Source organism: Trichosporon asahii, assembly GCF_000293215.1.
Source record: "Trichosporon asahii var. asahii CBS 2479 unplaced genomic scaffold scaffold00009, whole genome shotgun sequence".
Classification (NCBI taxonomy): domain Eukaryota; kingdom Fungi; phylum Basidiomycota; class Tremellomycetes; order Trichosporonales; family Trichosporonaceae; genus Trichosporon; species Trichosporon asahii.
Genome location: NW_014040915.1, coordinates 480,631 through 498,393, shown reverse-complemented (window position 1 = coordinate 498,393; position 17,763 = coordinate 480,631). Strand labels below are relative to the sequence as shown.

The 17,763-nt window shown below is 61.6% G+C and overlaps 7 protein-coding genes across 7 annotated transcripts; 4 read left to right on the top strand and 3 right to left on the bottom strand.

Annotated features, from left to right (window-relative positions):
* Window positions 1-563: 563 nt before the first annotated feature.
* A1Q1_06975 (uncharacterized protein) lies at window positions 564-2,560 on the bottom strand (the record flags this gene model as incomplete). The annotated part of the gene is made up of 3 exons (XM_014327224.1): window positions 564-1,327; window positions 1,368-2,216; window positions 2,347-2,560. 3 exons carry the CDS (start codon window positions 2,558-2,560, stop codon window positions 564-566), a joined length of 1,827 nt encoding a protein of 608 aa, XP_014182699.1.
* Window positions 2,561-4,293: 1,733 nt separating this feature from the next.
* On the top strand, window positions 4,294-5,345 carry A1Q1_06974 (uncharacterized protein; the record flags this gene model as incomplete). The annotated part of the gene is made up of 2 exons (XM_014327223.1): window positions 4,294-4,517; window positions 4,598-5,345. The coding sequence occupies 2 exons, from the start codon at window positions 4,294-4,296 to the stop codon at window positions 5,343-5,345; spliced, it is 972 nt and encodes a 323-aa protein (XP_014182698.1).
* A 1,221-nt stretch (window positions 5,346-6,566) lies between these two features.
* On the top strand, window positions 6,567-10,478 carry A1Q1_06973 (uncharacterized protein; the record flags this gene model as incomplete). The annotated part of the gene is made up of 1 exon (XM_014327222.1): window positions 6,567-10,478. One exon carries the CDS (start codon window positions 6,567-6,569, stop codon window positions 10,476-10,478), a length of 3,912 nt encoding a protein of 1,303 aa, XP_014182697.1.
* A 305-nt stretch (window positions 10,479-10,783) lies between these two features.
* On the bottom strand, window positions 10,784-13,550 carry A1Q1_06972 (phosphatidylinositol 3-phosphate; the record flags this gene model as incomplete). The annotated part of the gene is made up of 3 exons (XM_014327221.1): window positions 10,784-12,655; window positions 12,716-13,116; window positions 13,163-13,550. 3 exons carry the CDS (start codon window positions 13,548-13,550, stop codon window positions 10,784-10,786), a joined length of 2,661 nt encoding a protein of 886 aa, XP_014182696.1.
* An 859-nt stretch (window positions 13,551-14,409) lies between these two features.
* Window positions 14,410-14,777, bottom strand: A1Q1_06971 (uncharacterized protein; the record flags this gene model as incomplete). Its single annotated transcript, XM_014327220.1, has 2 exons — window positions 14,410-14,569; window positions 14,683-14,777. 2 exons carry the CDS (start codon window positions 14,775-14,777, stop codon window positions 14,410-14,412), a joined length of 255 nt encoding a protein of 84 aa, XP_014182695.1.
* A 333-nt stretch (window positions 14,778-15,110) lies between these two features.
* On the top strand, window positions 15,111-15,683 carry A1Q1_06970 (uncharacterized protein; the record flags this gene model as incomplete). The annotated part of the gene is made up of 1 exon (XM_014327219.1): window positions 15,111-15,683. The coding sequence occupies one exon, from the start codon at window positions 15,111-15,113 to the stop codon at window positions 15,681-15,683; it is 573 nt and encodes a 190-aa protein (XP_014182694.1).
* Window positions 15,684-16,284: 601 nt separating this feature from the next.
* A1Q1_06969 (uncharacterized protein) lies at window positions 16,285-17,019 on the top strand (the record flags this gene model as incomplete). Its single annotated transcript, XM_014327218.1, has 1 exon — window positions 16,285-17,019. One exon carries the CDS (start codon window positions 16,285-16,287, stop codon window positions 17,017-17,019), a length of 735 nt encoding a protein of 244 aa, XP_014182693.1.
* Between the last annotated feature and the right edge of the window lie 744 nt (window positions 17,020-17,763).

Sequence of the window (17,763 nt, the reverse complement as noted above, 5' to 3'; positions counted from 1 at the left end):
GTCTCTGCCAGCGTTGATGGTCACTTGGCCTGGATTGTAGCAACGGGGGACTTGGACTGACTGAGGTGTAGCACTGCGCACAGCTCGTGATGTCACTGTCTCACTGTGGGATACCTGTTGCATCCGTCCTCTCGGCTGCGTTTTAGCTTTCTCACACCCACGACGAGGCCGTACCGGCCGACCGGGCGACGACGGCCACACCTCGGCTCGGAGCGAAACAAGACAGGGCAACGGGGCATTGCGACGTCTCATGCGCAGGACTGCATCATGATAAAAGTCTAGATAGAAAAAGCTAATGGTATATAATATGCGATGAAATGCAGGACAAGGAATGAATGATATCGACGCTGTGTTTTTGTACACTGCTTACAAATGTCCATGGCCCTCTCACTCTCCTCTCCCAGCATCATCGCCAGGCCCGCTCCGGCGCTCCGCACGCTCACGGATACTCTGCCGAGGGCTACCTGCTCGCCCAACAGCTGGGCTGAGGGCTCACTCGCTCCGCCCCGCCCGCCCATTCTAGTGAACGCTCGCTCCCTCCCTCGCTGCGCTCGTTCGCTCGCCTAGAATGGCCTCTTCTGATCCCCCGGATACACGTTCGCCTGCTGCTGCGCGACCTGGCCATAACTCGGCGGCCGGCCCGAGATATCCGTCGTCGTGTACTCCGAGTCCCTACTAAACTCTGTCTGCGGGTATTCGCTCACGGGACTCGTGGTCCGATTCGCGACGAAGAACTGGCCCGACGGCTGCGGTTGCGGCACCTTCATCGTCCCCGCGGACGTGTTGCTGCCCTCTTTCCTATGCCCGTGCCCGTGCCGAGCTGGAGGCGGCACGGAGGGAGTAGGGGCCGGGGCGTACATCGTGGTAGTGGGCTGGGTGTACTGCGTATACTGCGATTCGAGGGATTGGTGCTGTGCCGCGCGCTGTGCTGCCGACTTGGGCGGAGGCGCGGGCGGGGTGCGATACCGCGGATCACTTGGGGATGTCGCCGCACGCCCGATCGCCTCGTAGTCGTCGCCATAGTCGTACGCCGCCTCGGCGGGGTGCACGCGCGCAGTCGGGTCGTGGTAGTTGTCAGACGAGTGGAAGGAGGTCCGGTTTCCGCGCTCTTGCCCGTGCCCATTCGAAGGGGCGAGGCGGTTGCGCGTCCCGGCCACGGCGGCGGCGGTGCTCGCTCCGGCGGCGGCTCCGGCACCAGCGCCGGCTGCTCCAGCGTAGTAATTGTTGTGCGCCTGGTCATAGGCGTTTCCGTAGCCCTGCGGCGTGTTGTCATAGTTGTACGCTGCATTGCCGCTGCCGTTGTATGCGTAGGGGTCGCTGTAGGTTTCTGGAGGATGTCAGTTATGCAGTGGAGAGGCTGAACTCACGCTCGTAGCCCGCCCGGTTGTAGTTATCCGCTGTTGCGTACTGCTGTGTCTGCGGGACCTGGTACGCCGCGTATCCCTCGTAGCGGTTCGGCACCTCCACGCCTGCGCCGCCGGCGCCGACGCCGGCCGCACCCGCCGCCGTGAACGTGGACCCGACCGAGGGCTGGCGCTGCACATTCGCGTTCCCCGTGCGCCGGCCGTATCCGACGCCGACGCCCTGGATGCCGTGCCCGTCGTGCGGGAGCGCGGGGACAGTGTTGCCCGTCTCCTCGTAGTAGTACTTGTCATCCACGTCGGACGTGAGGGGTTGCCGCTCATACGTCGCAAAGTTGGGCAGGTCCTGCTCGTGCTGGCGCAGCTTGTCGTCGCGGATCGCCTGCATCCGCAGCGCCTCGTCGCGCCTGTACGCGGCCTCCTCCTCCTGCCGCTCGCGCCGGGTGCGCCGGCGCGTGCCGCCCCGCTCGCCAGAGTCCCAGCAGCACGCCCGGCCCATACCGTAAGCGCAGCCGGCGAAACAGCAGCACAGCCAGGCCGCGAGCGTCATCCACACTGCGGCGCCGATGCTGGCCGAGGCACCCTGGACGGAGTTGATGCGCGCCCGCGCAATGTAGAAGATGGCAACATCAAAGATGAACACGATCAGGGCCAGGCCGCCGGCGATGCCCGCCAGACAGGTCGGGAAGCACATCATGACGCAGCCTGGGATGAGCTCCATAAGCCCAGTCAGGAGCGCCAGGACGGCGAATCCAAGCGAGATGATGTGGATGATGAGAACATAGGTCAGGTACTTGGACACGGCGGTCGGGATGTTGAAAGGAGCATTCTGCAGGTTGAGGACCTTGTTCAAGTCTGAGGAATGTCAGCACGCATGCAAGACAGGACATTCAAGTCAGCCATCGCATCGACTGCGGCTGACGCCATTGAATGTCTCGCCGTGGAATTGGGTTGTTTCTGTGTTCCCAGGCAGATTGTGACGTACCGAACTCATATCCGACCTGCGGACCTTGGCATGTAACCTTGCCGGCAGTGTCGAGGCAGTAGCCTAACGTGCCGAGCTTCAGGATATAGTCCTCAAATTTGGCTTCGAGGAAGTAGAGCTGCTTCAGCAGCGGGGTATTGAAGGAAACAAGCGCGAGAAGCACGACCGCGGCGATGATCAGCAACAAGCCGGGGAGGACGGATCGCGCGCCCATGTTGATCGGCGAGATCTGAGGGCTGGAAGTGGCGTCGGGCCCAGAGTCGGCGGGTTAGGACGAAGACAACGAGAGTGAGAGTGAGGGCCGATAGGGAGGAAAGAAAGTGTCGAGAGTGTGTGTAGATGCGGTTATGCGGTGGAGAGGCCCGAGAACTGGAACCAGAGGGAGCTAAACAACAGCGTCTAAGGGACTGTCTTGGCGTGCGGGGTAGGCCGTAGAGGGATCGGCTTGTGCGGTGTGGAAGGGGGCGCCGGGTGTGACCGATTCAATGTTACAGGTGTCGGTGAGGGGTTCTGGGTCGGCGATGAAGAGATAAGAGACGATGCCAAGATGTCGAGCGTTGAGTGTTGGGCAAAGGGAACCGGAATCGAGGAGGGTGGTGGTGGGATTGCAGGATGGACGGGGCGCTTGGACATAGGATTCAGGACTCGGTGCGGGCCCTGTTACCCTCGGAAGGCTGTGCCTCATCAACTCGTCCTGGGTGAGAGTCCTGACCACTCCGTCTCACTCTGGCCCCGTGCGTGCCCCGCCTGGCCGCCTGCCCCTGTGCGTCTACTGCCTCCATCGCTGCGTTTGCCACCGCCACTTGTCCACTCGTCACGACTGTGAGCCACACTGCACAGCTCTTTCCACCGCCGACACGAAAGCGTCGCCGAGCTCCGTCGACGTCATGGTCCCAAGACTCCCACGCTACCATCTCGGCGTCTATGGCACGATGATAGCAGTAAGAAGGAAATCCATCGCAGTATGAGATCCTCCGTCAGACATTCCAGTCCAGTGCTGATGGCGCCACTGCAAGGCGGACGGGCAGAGGATGGAGAGCGAGGGATGGCTCCAACGGCGCAGCGTGACATGTCCGTTTGCGCTCCACACTTGTCTCGCTGGTTTAGTCTACTGGTTCAGGCAGACTCGAGCGAGACTGGGTTTGGGGCCCTGCTTGTCCTCGTTGTCTGGGCCGACTGCACAGTCGATACATGAAACTTTGTGCCAAAGGGTTTAAGCGCAGTGCTGGGCAGGTCGAGGTAGGTGGAAGGTTGGGAGGGTGGATGCATGTGATTCTGTCGGAGATGAGATGCAAGGGGTCGCCACAAGCGCTAACCTGTTACCTGCTAATTGCTGATACGCTAATCAGAGTCACCTGAGTCTGGATTTCTGCTCGCCCCCGCAGACAGGACAGGCTCCAGACGCGACTTTATGAGGTTGCGAGGGTGGGACCCAGGCCGTGACACTTGAGCCAGACGCGCAAAAGGGCGAGGAACCGGGCAAGGTCCTGAAACCCTTTCACCCATCAACCTCAGTTTCAGCGCCTCCTCGCTTTCCTCGAAAAACTACGGACATGGCCGCGTTCTCCGTCAGATCTTCCGATCGCCGTCCCAAACTTCCCACGGCTGCCTCGTTCGCCTTCATCCCACGCGAACTCCCCTGACCCAGCTCGCCAGTCGCCAGTCCAGGCACAACAATCGCCCTGCAGCGGCCACAGACACACACTGCACAGCGACGAACAACGCAAGCATCCCCTCTGATCCTTCTCCCACCCTTATCTCCTACTCTTCCAAGTTTCCTCTCACTCACACTCCCCCTCCACTTCCCCTCCTGTCCCCTCGCCCCCTTACTCCCCACTCCTCCCACCTGCGTTCGACAGATTCCCATTTCTTCGACACAGATACCCATCGCACCCGAATACTCCCCCAGCACAGCTTTCTTCGGCCAACGTCGCTTTGACTCTCACAATGTCACGCTACTACACAGACGGCGCCGGGCGTGCCCCCTCCCCCGATCCCGAACTCGAGTACGACCAGCATCGCGGACGGTACACCGACACCTCGGCCATGCGCCCCTTACGCAACGACTACCAGGAGCCCACATATAGGGACCCGAGCTTCGACGTGCGCGCCGACTTTGACGGCTTAGGCCCGCGCTGGAGCGAGATGCACGGAGTCGCCAAGCACGAGACGTAAGCTGACTTGACCTGTAGATAGCTGACAACAGATACCGACCTGTGTATGACCATGACGCCCCGACGCGGAGCGGCAGCGGAAGCGGACTCGGGTTCAAGATGCAGGAGCCGAACGACCCGGAGATGGTGTCCGTGCCGGTGCTGGGCCCGGAATGGACCAAGGCGGAGCTGCGCGGTATCTCGAACCGTGGTAAGAACGACCGGATTCGGGACAAGCGCGTGAAGAACTGGCGGGCATGGAACCGCGACCAGAAGGGCTGTTGCGGCGTCAAGTGGCTCACGCGGACTGTGTTTGTCTTCTTCGTCTTCTTCTTCCTCGCCGCGCTCATCGTGACGCTCTACTTCGTCATTCCGCGTGCGGTCAAGTTTGAGTTCTACCAGCCGGACCCGCTGTCGATCAACAACGACACACTCGTCTTCAACCGCGTCCCGACCAACTTCTCCTTCAACGCCGACCTGCACCTCATGGCGGATGCTTCGAGCTCCTACGTCCCCGTCCAGATCAAGGCGGACGCGACCGTCCTCGACCTCCGCACGAGCAAGGTCATTGCCAGGGGCACGCTCGAGCGCCGGACGCTCGACCACAAGTCGAACATTCCCATCTTCTTCCCCGTTACGTTCGAGTACGCCGCTGTCAACACGTCAGACGCCACCTGGGACTACATGTACAAGGCATGCCAGCACCGCTGGAACGGCGTGCAGCGCGGCGACATTGAGCTCCGCGTCGAGGTCAAGCAGAGCATCATCGGCGTCGTCGGACACCCCATCTCGGCGTCCAGCGTGCACTCGGTCCCGTGCCCGGCAGAGCTCGGCGAGCAGGTCTAGGCGCGCAGGGCGACTCCAGCGGTTGCGACGTGCTCCTTCGCATTCACTTGATCAGACTGGGCAGCCTAAGCTGCCTCACGACCTCACTCACTACGACTACCAACCTGAACACTTTGTTGGCCCCATACTCTCACACAAACACCTGGACATTGTTTCGCCTGTAGCCCTGTACCGTACCCGACCTGCATCTGCATGACTTTCATTAAGCGAGCGTGGAGGGCGGAGGTAACCGGGCTGCGACCGCGGGTACGCTGTGGGCGAAGGAGACTGCTGTGCATCAGAGCACTGATAACTGGACACCAGGGTGTGAGCAGCAACCGCTTGTAACAGAGCCATGGAGCATACCTCTGACCAACAGCATCTACTGACGTCAGAACAGCAGCCCTACAAGTCAAACGATGAACAAAGAGCAAGCTCGCTGGGAGCAGTGCAGTGGCACCTGTGCCGTGCATTGTACCTCATCCCACCCTTCTTTTCCACCGTTGTTCCTCTTCTTTCGCTGCCATGGTGCGAAAAGCGAACGAATACCAGGGGCTTCCGTTTCAAGCATCCAGAGAAAGCTGACAGGACCGACATGATTGATCGGCCGCTGACGCCAAATCCGAGTGGCACACCAGTGGCACAATGACATTCCGTACCCCAGCTCACTCCCCGCTCACCATCAGTGCCTGAATTTGCCTTCACGAGCTGATCATTTCTGACGAAGGATGCTGCTGAACAAGACGAGGATGGGCTCATGGGCGATACACTTGTGTGCATGTCTGTGTGCATCAGCGTGCTGCGCTGGGCGGCGCTGACGTCTGCGAGAGGAGCGAGGAGACGCTCGAGAAGCAGATATAAACCGGCCCTTTGAAGGTCATATTCCCCATCCCGCTACCACTCGCCGAGCTCGCACTGGTGGACACACTCACGAGTCGCGCTCTGCTTCGCACCTTGCCTACACTCACAGTCACACTCCACGTCTACTTAAGACACTCCTTTCGCTCACTCCTTCCCAACATCCCCTCCCACACACGCTTTCCTTCCACGTCTACTTAAGACTCCCTCTTTCACTTTCACTTTTCCCCAACTCCCCCTTCCTCAGCTCGTTCTTTTCCTACATCCTCTTCATTCCCAACTATTAGCTCTCGCTCACTCCGAGCCGCAGCTCAGCTAGTCCGCCACCCGAGGCCTCATCAGAGGTCGACTAGGTGAACCCCCTCCACACCGTCGCCACAGCCCATGGGTAACACCCATTCCGTCCCCAACCGCGGCGCCGACGACGACCTCCTCTCCTACCTCTCCGACGACGACTTCTCAGACGGCGAGCGCAGCCCCGACCAGTCTGGTCCCAAGCTGTACGTCCGCCCGCCCCGCTGGTGGCTCGCACACCCCTACCACGAGTACCACGAGTACGCGTTCGTCTCCCCCTCGCCCGGCCACACTGCGCGTGCATCCATGGCGCCCAGCATCCGCACCAGTAACCGCTTCGCTGCGCTCGAGGAGGCGCTCGAGGAGTATCGTGACATGACCAGCCCCAAGGAGGAGGAGCAGAAGCCGAATGAGGAGGAGCAGAAGACGCTCGATGGATTCTTCCGTGATGTCCTCGCCATCAGCGCTGGGGGACGGGTGCCGCAGCGCGGCTCCATTCCGTCGTTCGACCCGCCTTCCCAGCCTGTCGAGACCCCGGCTGGACCTTCGGCTGGGCCTTCGAACCAGAACAACGACAACGACGTTGCCGAGGACGCCACCGCCGACACCTCCGAGGGCTCGCAGGGCTCGCAGGCCTCGCAGGCCTCGCAGGCCCCGCCCTCCACCTCGTCCAGCCAGCTTCTCGCCGGCATCCAGACCCCCGCCGACTTCCTCAGGTCGGTTTGCCAGCTCTTCCACTCGGACGGCTCTGAGTTCGAGTCGGACTCGGAGTTCGATTCTGAGCTCCTGGCCGCTTTCCACGAGTGGGACAATGAGGGCTCTGACGCCGCGCCGAGCTTCAGCGAGGCCATGGCTGCTGTTCAGGACTTGATGACTGGACTGACGTCGCTTCAGACTATGCTCCAGGCTGGAAACGCTGTGCAGGCTGGCGAGTCTGAAGCCCAGGACGACAACGGGGACGACGAGGCTGAGGGCGACGACGACGAGGAGGTTGAGGAGGTTGAGGAGCTCGTCCAGAAGGTTAACAAGGGCAAGGGCAAGGCTTCGGCTGAGGACGACACCTCCAACTCCGACGCCGAGGTCGACGCCCCCGCCCCCTTCGAGACCAGCAGCCCCGGCACTCCGACCGCGTCTTCCGCCCCCGTCTCCGACACCCCGGTGCACCGCACCATGTCGTGGGAGGCGTTCCAGGCCTTTTCGCGCTTCACCAGCTTCGCGAACCTCTCCGACGCCGAGGAGTATCACTACATGATCCTCTTCGGGGAGGCGGACCGCGAGGGCCGTCTCCAGGAGCTCGTTGACATGCTTATGGGTCATGCTAGCTCTGGCTCGCAGGTCGCTGAGACGGTCAACGGCAACGATGGCAACGACGCGGTCAACGAGGCTGCTCCTGCCACTCCTGGACCTAGCAGTGCTGGCACTGCTGGTTCGGAGGAGACTGTCTCGGCCCCTTCGACGCTGCAGCCCCGCGGCTCGCCTAGCAAGCTTAAGATCAAGAACGGCTCCCCGAAGCCTGCCACCTATCTCTGCCCTGCTCCCGTTTCGTCCCCGACTGTTCAGTCTGTCGGTGTTCAGACCGCCCCCGCTCCTGCTGCCATCGCTCCTCAGCCCGCCACTCAGCCCGCTCCTCAGCCCGCCACGACTACTCGGCCCACTCAGCCCAGCCTCCCGACCCCGCCCTCGTCCGGCTCCTCGTCCAGCTCTTCCTTGTCCTCGACACTCTCGCTGACTCCAGCGGAGCAGGACGAGTTGGACGACCTCGAGGCCAGGCTGTCGCGTTACCCCGTCGCGCTCATCACGCGCCACGCGGAGGCGCAGGCCGCGCAGCGCATCGCCAGTCTCGAGGCTGCGGTCAACGCTGCTAACGACCGCGCGCTCCTTGCTGAGCTTAGGCTGCAGGCTATTAAGGAGGGACACGTCCCGGCCGAGGCTTGGGTTATGCGCGAGTTCCGGCGTAAGAGGGGCAACAACGGTAATGGTCCTGGTTCTGGTTCTGGTTCTGGTGGTGGTGGTCCTCCTGGTGGTGGTGGTGGTGGTCCTCCGGGTCCTGGTGGTTCCGGCCCCTCGGGCGGCTCTGGTGGATCTGGCGGCTGTGGACCTTCCCAGCCGAAGAACGACGACGACCTGAACAACAACGGCAACGGAGGCAACGGCGGCGACGCTCCCAACGGCGGTGGTGGTGGTGCTGGCGCTCGTACCCGCTCCGCTCAGCCGTGGTACCCCCGCTCTCGCGCTCCCCAGCCGCTCGTCGACGCCAACGACCTTCCCGTCGTCGCTCCCCGCCGTGGTCGCCCCGACCCAATTGCTCCGCCTGCCCGCGCCCCGTCTCGCCCCGCTCCGCCCCCTCCGGGCCGTATCCGTTTCCCGCCCGGACTCTCTGCGGCCGACATCCAGGCTGCGCGGCAGCAGGCCGGCCGTCCGTCCCTCGGCCCGCAGCTGGAGATCACGCGCTCCCTCGCCCCGCATCTGCACCAGGTGCTCTACTCCCCGCGCGAGCTTGGGGATGGCTTCGCTCTGCCGGTGCCGGAGGAGCAGAGGATGTTCGTCAGCGAGACGCCCTTCCCGGACCCTCAGCCTGAGGAACAGGGGTGGCGCCAGCTCGAGCCGCAGGCGGAGACTCGTCTGACTCGGCAGTGGATCCCCCAGCAGGTCAATGGTCAGCTCCCTCTCAACCAGCCTGAGCGCCCGTACCACGCCGAGCAGTCGTCCTACACCCCCGTGCAGGGCTACCGCCAGCTTCAGGCTCACCCCCTGCAGCCGCGCGCTCCGTACGCTCCGTACGCTCCGCCGCCGCCGGTCTACGTGCCTCCTCATCTCCGTCCTGCCCCTGCGCCTACTGCGCCGCCCGCTCCTCCCCCGACGCCGCAGAACTACCTCCAGCCCCAGCCCTCGGCAAGGCAGCGCGGGTGGTACTGCCCCCAGCCCGAGCAGCGCGACTACCACGTCCAGCGCACCGAGGTGCCGGCGCTCGTCCTGCCCGACTCGCCCGTCTTCTCCCGCGGAATCGACTTCACGGTGCCTCCGCCTCATGACGAATTCCAGCGCGAGTTTGACCGGGGCCGTCCCCCCTCCGCACAGGGGACGAAGCTGAACGCCGCCGCGCGCCCGTTCACGCCTGGAGTCGGGCTGCACTCGACTGCGGAGGAGTTCGTCGTGCCCACGACATACCCGCCCAAGACCCACTTCGCCAAGTCTGCCCAGTCCGCCCACTCGGAGCAACTGGACGAGGAGGAGGAGGACGAGGAGGACTACGAGAACCACGGACTGGGGCTGTACGCCGGTCTCTCACCCGCGTGCTTCCGCGAGTCCCCCGAGATCGTCGCGCCTCGCCCCCGCCGTGGCGACGTCCCGTCCCACGTTAGGCGGTGGAGCGACGCGCTCGAGCGCGAGGCTACCGATAGGAACAGTGGTGAGCTCACCCAGTTCCCGACCTACAGGTCGAATCGGCACTTCAACCCCGAGCCCGCCGAGCCCGTGGGTGAGCAGGCGAAGAAGAGGTGGCGCCGTCCCGACTCGCCTGCGCCCTTCGCCACCTTCTTCCCCGAGGACACTCGTGAGCCAGCTCGCGAGCGGCGTGAGCGGCGTGAGCAGCGTCCGCAGGAGGAGGCGACGGTGCGTGCTCCCCGCCACATGCCGCGCGGTCCCCGTCCCCCGCGCTACCAGGACCAGCAACAGGACCAGCAACAGGAGCAGCAGCAGCTGCAGCAGCAGGACCTGCCGCCCCGCTTTGCCGCTCTCGCCGCGCTCGCCGACGCCGAGAGCCGCCTCAACCTGTCCCTCGCTGCCATGGGCGCCAACCGCACGGAGAAGGCGAAGCGCCCCCGCTCCCCGCTTCCTGAGACTTACAGCGTCCCGAGGTCCACTTACCTGGTCTCGAGGGAGGGTGAGCTCGCCACTGCGACTCCGGGCCAGGAGGAGGAGGGGGAGGAGCTACGTAACGACGAGGAGGAGGACACGGTGCGTCCCCGCCGCCGCCAGCGCAGGCGCGGGCCTCGTTCCTAGGCAACTCGATACCTGCTGTAATACGGACGACATATACCCTGCAGATCGACCATATACCCCGTCTTTTGGGCTTCTTTGGTTTCTGTTCGCATCATACCCGTGCTCAGCCTTCACTTTGCTCTTCTTTCTTTAGTCTCAGTTTCGGCCTTCAATGTATATATTAGGCAAACACCCGCTGCACATCTCACTGACTCACTGCCTGCTCGCTCGCTTGCCGAAAACCAAATGCCTATGGTACATCCCTCTATGATATGTACAACAATGCCCGTCTCTACTCTACGGGACACCCTGCGCGCCGTGCGACGTTACACTGCACCCAGCGGGTCCCACGCCTTCGAGCCGCTGAGGGCGGCCTCGTACAGCGCTTTGTCCTCGTCTGAGGGCTCCTGCTTCCTCTCCTCCTTCTGCGGCGCAGTGACCCGGGACGCCTTTGGCGTCGCATCGTCCAGCGTCAAATCCGCCAGCGAGCGGGACGACGGCGTGTCGTCCCACGGGTTCGCCCACGAGTCCTTTGAGCTGCTCGACGCCTTCTTCGCAACGGCGTGGTCACCGGTGGCCGTGCCCGCGCTCGCGTCCGGAGCGGCACCTAGTCCGCTTACACTCGCTGTGCTGCTCGAGTGGAACGAGCTGACGTCGTTAACGCGCGTGCTGTCCCATGGATTCGTCTCGAGTGGGGCGCGGATCCGTCCCTCGCCAATGCCCGTGCCGGCGGCGTACTTGTGCGAAGCGTTTGAGGTGCCCCACGGGTCCTCATCCTCGTGCGCAGCCATGTTCTGGATCGCGTCCGTGGCCGTTGCCTTGAACTGGCTGAAGGCGCTGAGCGCACCACTGCGCACGCTTGTCCAGTTCCAACCACCGCCGCTCGACTTGCTGCGCGGGACCCCTGAGGAACTCGCAGTCGCTAGCGGTGTCGACGGTGCCGACGACAGCGAGTTCAACGTCGAGTGGCTGCCTTGCCGCCTCGGGACAGAGAGCGGATCTTCGCTCTCAAGCGACGTCCCCGGTGGCGAAAGAAAGTCACGCTCGCGCTCGACGATCGGAGCGTTCATCTCGTCGTCGCCGCGCTTGAACAGGCGGTGCCAGAAGGTGACGTCCTTCGTGTCCGGGAACAAGACGCCGTCGTCGCCCTCCGAAGGCGCGAACGAGGCATTCACGTACCGCGACCGCTGGGCCGGGAGCGACGTCCACTCCCACGCGCTGACGGTGCGATCCGCGCCCGCCTTGCCAGCCGGCACGCGACGCTGCTTCTCGTTGTCGAACAGGAACGTGCCGAACTGACACGCGTAAAGGTGGTAGTGCAGGTCGAGAAGGTAGTCCTCGGTAAACTCGAACTCGTCGGGGAACTGACGCTGGATCTGGCGCACGCAGTCTAAGAACTGGTGGAAGACCGGCGATACCTCCTTCAAGTGCGAGTTGGAGGTGAACTGCTTCTGCACACTGGCGAAGAAGGCCTGCGCGCCCTTGACCGCATTGCCGAAATCGTCGTCCGACACCTCGTCTCCATCCAGATTGTCCGGCGTCGCCGTGAACAGTTTAGTCGACGACAGGTGCCCGCTCCGCTGGCAGAACATGTGCCCGAACGACAACCAATCCTTCTCGACCAGCACCTGGAAGCCCGCTATCGTGCGGTAGTACGGGTCTAAGCAGAGCTGCGCGACCGCACTCAGCTGCGACGTCCGGTCCCATCCGTCACTGCAGTGAATCAGGACGTGTGACGAGTTGACGTGGATGTTGCGCACAATCATGACCGATCCGTCCAGAATAGCACTGATGTGCTTCAGCCAACCAGACTTCCGCAGTCGTTCGCGGTCTAGCGGCAGACCAGATGCGTCTGCTTCAGCGATCGCCTCCACGATCGTCCGCAAACTACTGCGCATGACGTGAATGTTGTCGATGCCGAGGTACGCCTTCTTTCCGAACCGGTACCAATCCATGTTCTCCGTTCCGGCGCCCTTGGCAACATTCGCCATCGCGTTCGTCGTTGGCCGCGCGTCAATGATGAGATTAGTCGCGGTCGCGCCAAAGACGGGCGGTGACGTCGCCCCTACTCCAGGTGACGCTAGCGGCGGGGTAGGGCTCAAAGCCAACGCACTGTCCGAGCTGTGGTGGCTCATGAAGATGCACTCCACTAGCCGCTCGTCCTGCGCTGAGCGTGCGTTCTTGATGCCAACCATGGGCTGCGATGATCGGGTGATGGACGCCTGAAGTCAGCTGGCAAAGACGTAAAGCGAGCTTACATGGTTGGCCCAGTGCAGGTACGTTAGCGCGGGAATGCGCGCCTTGCTGCGGTACTTGGCGGCGTACGACAGCACCGAGTCGCTGATCCTGCTGGGAACAACAAGCTTGGAGGGGTACGTCGGGCAGAACGTGTAGTCCTTATTGATGTCCGTGAACCGCCACGCTTTGGTGCGAGTGCCAAGTCCTTGCCGTGCGAACTCCTGGCGCGGGTTGTAGCAGCCCCAACCGTCTACGGCCGCCGCCGCCTCGATCGTGGTCGGTTTCTCGGGCGAAGCCGAAAGCGGCGACAGCGGGTTGTCGCTGCTATGCTGCCTCGCTGGCGTAGCAAGCAACGGTGCCTTCGCCGCAGCCGGTGACTTTGGTAACGTGTAGAAGTAGGCATAGAGTTGCTCCACCGACTCTGAGAAGTCAGCCTGTTACTGACACCACAAAAGCTTCGCACTCACGGACTACGGCACAATCGCGCACACTCTGCCAGACATCCTCTGCGCCGCCTTCCCGGTCCTTCGCGAACCACAGAGTATAGTTGTCGAAGGTCTTGGTCCCAACCTGCAGGGGGTAGCCGTCCTTGGTCGTCGGGAGACGCTGGAAGAGGACTATGGTAGGATACGGGATCCAGACCTCTTCTTGCGCCGCCGGGTGTGACGCATCGGTGTCACCGTCACCAGACTCTGTCGCCGCCGCTTCCTGAGCGTCCGGCGGCGACGGCGAGAAGAAGAGATGGTGCGGTGTGAGGTGGAGAGTACCGGTGACCTTGAGCTTGGTATGCGGGGGCTCCCTGGTAGTGCGACCGAGGACTACGCCGTCGATCTTTGCGACGCGAAGGCCGTCCATGTCGGTCTAAGGGGTGGTATATGGTCAGCAGCCAGCAGCGCATGCGCTCGATTGCATCGAGATCGTCTATGACGAGCGTGCACGCCCAGCCGCATCCGTTATATGCAACCCCCGGTTAACAACGTGGCTGCCCGTTCCACTCCGCCAGAGCCACGACGAAAGATCAACTCGACCCTCGTTCCGCACCCGGGTCAGTCAGTGCACAGAGTGCAGTGCAGAGTGATGAGCCAGCTTTGCGCCGTGCCGTCGCCTCATACACGGGCACAAAGGCGACTCGGAACGATGCAAGAGGAACGAAAGAGCAAAGAGGCTGAAAATGAAAATGGAAGACGACGCCTCGGCCCTGGCGGGCGTCCGGGCGTCGAAGCCATTCGGAACGATGCGGACTGCCTTGATGGTGGGCACTGGACATGTGATAGTGAGTCACTCGTACCTGCGCCAATCTACACCAGGTGACAGGCCGCATGTCACCTCTGCTCCGAATTTTACTGTGGCGAAACGAGCATTCGAAGAGCAACAATACGAGCGGACACCGACAGCTCCGCTCCGAACGTCATCAACATCCCAGCCGCTTGGACTGTTCCGGAAACCTTTCCTTCTGCCGTCCGCAAGCATGACTCGTACTGCCAATGGATCCATGCATTTTTGTGCTACTTTTAATTATGCGATTACTGCTTGTGGCTGTGAAGCGTCAGTATTTGCTCTTCATGTCTCACCGGCTCTCCGTTCCTCGCTATTCCTTCGGCTATCGTCGATAACTCACATGTGGTACCAGGCAGCGAACTGGACAAGTCAGCATGTATTCTACGTCTGCATGTCATTCTGCGGTGCGCAGAAAGAACGATGCGCCTCTCGACCATTAGCCGAGACAGAAGCCAGCCATGTGATCCTGCACACACCACGCCGACCTCTTGGCGCTCTCGTTTGCACTCACGAAGGGGAGACCGAAGCCGCAGATGGTGTAGGTGATCATCTTGGCGGCCATACCAGCCTTGTTGCGGGTGTTGCCGGGGATGGTGCTGCGATGTCAGTCCTGGGTGATCGAAGGAAGGATGGCCGCATAACGCGAAACCCAGACGCGGAATTTGCCCGTTCGTCTGGTAACGTTGACGGCCTGTTTGGCGGTACGTACTGGTCGACGACGTTCTCGAAGTGAGCGTTGCGGACCTGGAAGGCCTGGCGGCGGGCGGCGACGCGGAGGGGGGCGGCACGGAGGAGCATGGACATGGCGGGCTAGAGTGGTGAGATGGGATGGAGAGAGATCGATGCGATGTGCGATGCGACTGGCTCCATAGGCTCTGACTCTCCCCTCGCCTACTCGCCCGCCCGCCTGCCACTACCCACCACTCACCTTCCCTGCAGCTTCCTGGCTCACATCATCCACCGTCGGAGAATCTCGGTGTTAGAGGGATGGCGCATCTCACGTGGCAATCCTACCCAGCAGGCTCGTTAACATCGTGGGAGAGTGGAGGCCTCCACTGTTGTGATCGACCGAGCGTTTGGGCTTCGGGGCTGACTGTGCTGCTGTCACTTCATGCATACTCACCCCTACACACAACGATGAGTTCAGAACCCCACGCCAGCGGATCGAAGCTCCCCTATTCGGTGGGAAATCGCTACATTCATGCGAAGAACAAGGCTCCGTTAACACTCCGCTACATCGGCACCTTGCCCCCCGGTTCGGATGACTCACAACTTTGGCTCGGTATCGAGTACGACGACGCGCGCCACGGCAAACACAGCGGTACCTTCAAGGATGCACCCGTATTCCAGACTCAGCAACATGGTGCTGGTTCATTCGTCAAGTACACGCATGGCTCGCGCCCGTTGCTGTATGGCGAGACCGTCGTCTCGGCGATCGAGGATCGCTATGGCTCCCTGATCGACCAGCCCGATAAGGAGGAGGAAGGTGCTAAGAACAGAGAGGAGGAAGCTGTGGTTCTTGGCAGCTCGAATGCTGCCATCGTTGTCGAGGCACCGAACATGGACAGCGTTCGGAGGAGGATAAAGAACCTCGAGAGGCTGCGGGAGGTTGGTCTGGAGGGCCAGTCAATCTGCGCCCTCGGCGGCGACAACGAGAGGCGGTCAGTGCTCAAGGAGCGGCTGAAGAGTGAGCTTGTTTTACCTGCATGAAGCTGACACATAGGCGTCACCACGCTTGACCTCTCCCGCAACCTAATCGCTGACTGGGAGGAGGTGGCAGCTATCGTGTCGCACTTCGTTGGCTTGAAGACGCTGGTTCTCAAGTGAGGTGCCCGTGGGGAAGATAAACTAATATAGCAGTCACTCACGGGTAGCCCCGTTATCTGGAGCTTCTGGTGACGCCGAGGACATCCGACGAGCACTCAGCTGCATCTCAGAACTGCATCTGGGCGACTGCGGGTTGGATTGGAAAAGGGTATGCTTTGTCCGGACGACCCAAACTGACAACAGGCTGTCCGGATAGGCGAGCTGTTTCCTCATCTGAGGTCACTCTTCCTCAACAGCAATCAAATTACGTTTCTTCGGGATGACGCGGCCACGGCGTCGCTCGCCAACCTAACGAGTCTGAGTCTGGACGACTGCCCGATCGAGTCTTGGGAGGAGGTTGCTCAACTGGCACGGCTGCCAAGGTAAGATGTTGGGGGGTGATCCGCTAACTGTCCACAGCCTCGAGTCACTAAACATCTCGAGTACACCGATTACATCCATCCCTGCGCCTGGAGAATCGTTCCCGCACCTCACGCGGCTCACAATGTCGGGTACGCAGATCACGCACTGGCCGAGCATCGACAATCTCGCAGGCTGGGCAAAGGTGGAAGTGCTTCGTCTGTCATGCGCAGAGGCAAAGGAGCTCACGCCGGAGGCAGTGCTGAAGCACGACCCGACGAAGCTCTCGGGGGATCCGCGAGTGGACCGACCATTCCTCATCGCGAAGCTTGAGCATCTGACCATGCTGAACGGTGTGCCCGTTTCTAGCACGGAACGCTGGGATGCGGAGCTGTACTACGTCCACTTTATTAATGCCCTACCATCGGCCAACCCTGATCATTGGGGACGATACGACGAGCTGGTCGCGAAGCACGGCAAGGGCCCGAAAGCGGTCTCGAAGGGCCCTCAGACTTTGAAATCGAAGCTGCTCAGTGAGTCACCTGCCAGCTGGTCGGGGTTCGTACCGGTCGATCCGGTGTCGAATAAGTGTGGCCAAGGCTTAAGTAGAGCTCAGCTGACCACAGATCTGAATGTGATTCCGCCGTCGGGACACTCGTTCACATTACGTGCTTTGCCGAGCATGAGCATTGCTATGCTTCGGAAGAAGATCGCTGTGAAACTGAAGCAGAGCGCCGACACGATCGCGCTCTGGACGGCATTCGCGCACAAGGATCTGGACGGTTTCTGGGAGCGTGGAGAGCAGATGGACACATCTCGCGATGTTGGGTGGTATCTGAACGAGCACGACGGAACGGTGCTGGTCAGCATAGAGGAATGAGGTCATCATCAGGCGGATGTCGGCCCGTGCCGCGCACTCGTGACTGTTCACATCGCATCTGATTAGATATACACATGCATATGACGCTTGCTCCTGGCACGGTGAATTGCAAGACATGCACCGTGGGCGGCTCCTTCCTGAGCATGGGAATGTAGAGCTAGCTCGGTTCCTCGGCACGTCCGTTATCGTATTCGATCACGCGCGTGCCTCGATGATTGGCTCAGTATGACGTAGATGCCGAGTGTGGGGCATCCTTCGAATCTCATGTTGGAGTGACCGCGATCCGCATCCGCTCCCTTCCCTCTGCCGTCGTAGGGTGACTCCGCCGCAAGCGACGCGAGTGTCTTTTGTTGGGGTGTGGCAGAACACGCCGATGCGTGCCAGACCCCAAAACCTTAGTTCACTGTCACGCCACGGTCTGTTCGAGGTCTTCCACGGTCTCGCTCGTCTTGCATTGTTGTCTCATCATCCATTGTTGTGCGGATATACCCCTCTTCTCTTCCTCCGCACCGTGGAAACTGGGAGATGCATGTCTCAGCCTGTCAGTTGTGGTACAGCCGGCAAAGTTTGGGACACTGGGTCCAGGCGCGGCGCGGGCTGTGCTGTCGATCATGACACGAGAGAAGATACGAACTAAAAGTTGCGAAGGTGGGAATTCGAACCTCATTGCAGAACAAAGCACTGCGCGATAAACATTCAGACCTCTGTGCCCTTGCGCCGCTGCAATCGACGGCTCAATAAAGT